This window comes from Cyprinodon variegatus, unplaced genomic scaffold (genome assembly GCF_000732505.1).
Source record: "Cyprinodon variegatus isolate N-32 unplaced genomic scaffold, C_variegatus-1.0 Scaffold801, whole genome shotgun sequence".
In the NCBI taxonomy this organism is placed as follows: domain Eukaryota; kingdom Metazoa; phylum Chordata; class Actinopteri; order Cyprinodontiformes; family Cyprinodontidae; genus Cyprinodon; species Cyprinodon variegatus.
The window spans coordinates 32,564-37,675 of record NW_015151254.1 but is presented as its reverse complement, the minus strand read 5'-3'; the positions used below and the strand labels follow the sequence as shown (position 1 = coordinate 37,675).

Genomic DNA, 5,112 nt, shown 5'->3' with positions numbered 1-5,112 from the left:
ATCAAAGGTTTATTTCATACATCTGCAACTGGTTCTTTTACAGACCTAAAGATACTGAAGAGGATCAATATAGAGATTAGTTTGACGGCCCTGATTTACAGAAAAGATAAATAATTGTAAAAATGCCACTAATACAAATGAGACTAATGTTAAACATTTAGTATTTCTCCATAAAAGAAAGTGTCTGGATAAGGTCCACTGTTAACCTTGCACCACATCCAGGAGTAAGAACAAAATTCCAAGAGATAACACAGTGAGTCCCACCCCCCTCCGCTCCCTCCTAATGAAATCCAGGCTCCTACCTGTCTCAGGATGAAGCTTGTGGATGTGGTGCTGCCATCGGACCTCTTCAGGCGACTTCGTCTGGAGTACGTTCCTCTGTTACCCTGGTGATGCCAAAACCACACAAATAAATGTAAACACGATTTGTTTGGCACGCGAAATATATGAGACAGTCAGATCTCAGGAAGTCATGACAATCCATGAATCAAGTTTCAATCTTTTGTGTCGATATGTAAATATAGTTTGTTGAATGAAATAGTGGAGTTTCTATTCATGATCAGGTTTCGATCCGTTTGGCTCGTCCTGTTTTCTATCCTCACAGAAACTCAAGGTCACCTGCTTCTCAGCAACCCCATTAACACCAACATCTCACCCCCAGGGATTAAAGAGCATCTGGCCTCCATTTATTCTCCATTTATAGTCCTCTTCACTGACCTGATATACAGTCAGTTTTTTAGCTCCTCAGGACTCCGTTGTGGACTGATTGATTCACTTTCTGATCCCTTGTACCTCCTGGTCGTCGGTTTATTATTTGCTGAAATGTGCGATGGCGGGCTGCTCAGGAGCGCAGTGGGTAGCACTGCTGCCTTGCAGCAAGAACGTTCCAGGATTTGATTCCTGGTCCGGGGTCTTTCTGCGTGGAGTTTGCATGTTCTTCCTGAGCATGCCTGGGTTCTCTCCAGGTACTCGGCTACTTCCCACAGTCCAAAACCATGACTGTTAGTTTAACTGGCTTCTCTAAATTCTCCTTAAGGCCAATTTATGCTTCTGACGCATAGCCTCTGCAACCGTCAAATCTGTTTCTGTCCGCGACCACGCCCCCTGCGCAGAATTTCTGCAACCGTCGTCGTGCACCTAAAAAAAATACTGACTACACATCAGGGGATGTGCGCAGACAAAAAGCAGCTGTAATTGGTCCTTGGTATGCCTTTCCGGCTGTCTGTGTGGTCTTCCTTCTCGTTTCGGAGCGGGGGCGCACCATTTTTAAAAACTGAGGACAAACTACAACGGACAACTTATGTGTCTTCCTTTGTGTTTTTGCCAACTCCATTAACAGAACCTGTTCCTATTCGATGTCTAGTAACTATAGGTCCAGATCTGTGACCGTGATATCTTGCAGATGCGCCATTGTTGTTTTGGAAGATAAACACTCCCGCCGGCGCCACCGAAGTTCTCGTGACCATCTGCCGAAGTTCTCATGAGTTCTCAAATAGGCTACCTTTGCGCTTTGGCGGGAAACTGCTGTTGGTCCTTAGCAATTCCAGACCGAGGGTGCAGAAGCATAGCAGCAATACTGGGTTGCGACCAGACCCAAGCGACATTTGATGTGTGTGGTTGCAGAAGTATAATCTGCCCTTTAGGTGATTGTGTGCGTGAATGGTTGCGTGTCTCTGTGTTGCCCTGTGATCAACTGGCGACCTGTCCAGGGTACCACACCTCTCGCCCATAGACAGCTGGAGATAGGCACCAGCACCCCTTGCAACCCTGCTTGGGATTAGCTTGACGGAAAATGGATGGATGGATGGGTTTGCGATTGCCTCTTGTGCAGCCACTATTTCCCCCTAGGATTGGCCTCTATTTATTTCTATAAATTCTGTAATGCTTCTCCATCTCTGCTGAAGAAAAAGCTTGTTGCAAAGTAGAAATGGTGAATACAATTTAAAAAATTGTATTAAGGACAAAAACTTCTTTTTTTCTCCAATATGACGAGGCCAGTTTTTTTTTTTACTCTAATTACTGTGTCCCCTAAATATTTTTTAAATAATTAAATAAAATGATTGCAGTCCTTTAACAATGCGTATCTTATTCAAAATTAAGCGTCCTAACTTAGCTGTGGATCTCTGCAGTTCCTCCAGTTACTTAAGACCTCTTTAACTTTTCACCTATAGAATCATTTTGCATGAAATCTCAAATCATATAATATGTTATAGTTTGTGTTTGACAACAGCAAAACCCTCTGTTGTTGCTAATGTGTTAGCTTTCATAGGAGATATGTTCCAGTGTGATGATGTAATGCCTCACCTGAGGTGCAAAGGAAACAGAGGGAGGTGACATATACTTGATATACTCTATATATATATATTGTTTATTCTTAATGCACCTTTTTCCCCCTTGTTTGCACCTTCTTTAATTACTATGCCAATATGTGACCAGTGAATTTCTCCGCTGTAGGATCAATAAAGCTCATCTAAATCTAAATCATAACAAACATCCTCACTTCTCTTTTAGCTCTGTCTGCATGTGGCATTCTGTCCCCTGATGACTGGAGACAGCATCTGGACGCTTGTTGATTTTCTAACGCTCAATCTGTACCCTAATCTGCGAGGGGGAATGGCTGATCTCAAGGGAAGATTTCAGGAAAACTGAAATTAAACTCAAAACAGATTTGAACAGATTAGCACTCCTTATAATTTGTCATAACTAGTGTTGCACCGTCGCCATTTTTTGGCCCCAATACCGATACCTGGCTGTGCAGTATTGGCCGATACCATCTCTTTGAAATTGATGTGTTTGTGTATACATGAAGAACTGCATATTACTTGAATGTAAAATAATTGCCATCATGGCTTTGTCAAGCTGCTGCCTACCTTTGTGAAGCAGGAGAAAGACTAATACAAAGTGAATCCAGTAGAACTTTTTATTGCCTACCTGTAGGCTCGGACTGGGAACGATTTTCGGCCCTGGCATTTTTCCACCGGCCGACTTATTGAAGCACAGCCAAACACGAGCGTCTCGAATGTGAAACACCATACGAATACACATTGTGGATTAACCGATCTATCTTCCATCATCACACGACAACCATCACCAACACTTCTATAATGCGGTTTTACTGGTTTTGGTTATTAACACGGACGCGACAGTGACTGACCCAACCTGCAACAATGCACGTAAGACGGGAAACGTTAGCCTTTAGATGCAAAACCCCATCATGCGCCGCAACATATCTTTGCAAAATATTTGAATATAAGAGGAACACTGTAGTTTGGTTTAAAGAAAGCATTTTAGTTGTATTATAATTTAGTTTGTTGCAAGGATTTACAGTTTGAAGAAATAGAAAATTACACCATATGCCAACCGTCACAAGAATGTGGATGACAAGGAAGTAGGGTTGTCACGATACTAAACTTTTCAACTCGATACCGATACTAAGGAAAATATTCGATACTCGATACCATTTTCGATACCACAAGAATAAAAACAGACTCCAAAAGTCTACAGAAATATTTTCATTTCCCCGCCCGATACTGGTATCTGTATCGGTGCAACACTAGTCATAACTGGGGCAAAATGGGTTGGAGGGTCAATTTTTTATTGAATAAAGATGTCTTTAATAAAAGCTGTTTTTTAAAAAAGGATTGTCATTTTTTTTTTTACCTTTTATTGTGATCTGCATGTTTTTCTTTAGATTTTCCAGAGCAGTTACAGATGTGGGACAAAGCTTCCTGACATAAAGCAAACCCTGCTGAGATCCCTGATCTGAATCACTCGATAGATGACATCATATAATGAGTTCCATTAGGAAATGTTTAATAATTGAGCAGCCAATTTCATCTTCTTTCTCTTTAATACATCCATTCCTCTCTGTGTCTGAGCTGAGCTTCTCTCCCTGGATGATGACACCTCAGGGAGAAGTGAGGAGTGATGAAGACTGGATCTGTACTTACATCCAGGGCAGTTTGAAATCAGCTCAGGGTCTTTTGAGGGTTCCTGTCTTTTTAAAAAAAAGACTAATTTCCTTCTCATGAATTTTTTTAGAAGGAAGATTAATTACTACATCTAGCTTTTTGTTTAATTATACAACCTTTAGAAAGTTTTAAAGACCTTTATTCATTTTTTATAATTTTTCAAGATATTTTTTGTTGTTTTCTATTTCCCTCTTACCTGAAAGACAGGCTTCTGCAGCCCGTCTCCTATCCCGTGTCGGGTGTAGATGTGCCGGGACATGTCAGCCAGCTCGTCGGTCCAAGGCGGAGGCTGCCGCTCCGCGCCGCCCCACTGGACCTGCTGCTCCGGCGGGCAGTGCGACGCCGGCTCCAGCTTTACGGCGCTTCTCAGGGGAACAACAGAAGAGGACAGGTGCTGAGAGGTCCGATGGATCCCACACTGCAGCAGAACTGGCACCACAGAGCCTTTTAACCATCCTCCTCCTCCTCCTCCTCCTCCTCCTCCTCCTCACATCACAAGCTGTGCTGCGTTCACGTTCAAAGGACAACGTCAGGATTTCAGAAACTCGGCACAGGAGGGAGACGACCCAGAAATAGAAAATACAACAAATTATAAGATTCACAACGTTTTCAACTATTTGGGAAAGGTTTAATAGCGGCTCTAGTATACTTTCATAGGGGTGTACAGCAGGGGCGGAGCTAGATAATCATTGGCCACCCCTACCATTTATTCCCATCTAATACAGATGGTGGCAGCAGTAATACTCTCAAGTGGAATATTCAGTTAAATTTTTAATATATTACTTTACTATTATTTTTTTCATTTATTCATAATTTCTTGACAACAAAAATGCTGTGGTTAATTATACACATCAATATACTAACATTAAAGATGATAAGTACAGAATTCATGCTCTTTTCAGAACTAGATTTTGTAATATTGGGTAAAGAGAAAATAATGTGTCTGCAAGTCATCTAGGAGTCTTCAGTGAAATTATAAATAGATAACTATTGTAATAAAAACATATAAAATAATTGATTTATGTGGATATTAGCACTTGTAAATATACATTTTATGCAGAATGATTATCGATAAAAGTAGGTAAGTAATGACAGTGGAAAAGATGTTTGCCTCAGAACTCAAACCTAAAAGTATTTAATC

General features: G+C 41.2%; 1 protein-coding gene across 2 annotated transcripts in view; it reads right to left on the bottom strand.

Moving 5' to 3' along the window:
• The window catches only part of cacnb4 (calcium channel, voltage-dependent, beta 4 subunit), a 61,542-nt gene extending 57,116 nt beyond the window's left edge, over nt 1–4,426 (bottom strand). For both annotated transcript variants that reach the window (XM_015396513.1, XM_015396514.1), the window contains exons 1-2: nt 4,168–4,426; nt 303–386 (exon numbers count right to left, since the gene is read on the bottom strand). In XM_015396513.1, the coding sequence (XP_015251999.1) occupies nt 303–386; nt 4,168–4,230 (147 nt within the window). In that variant the 5' untranslated portion in view covers nt 4,231–4,426. The remainder of the gene's footprint in view (nt 1–302; nt 387–4,167) is intronic.
• Between the last annotated feature and the right edge of the window lie 686 nt (nt 4,427–5,112).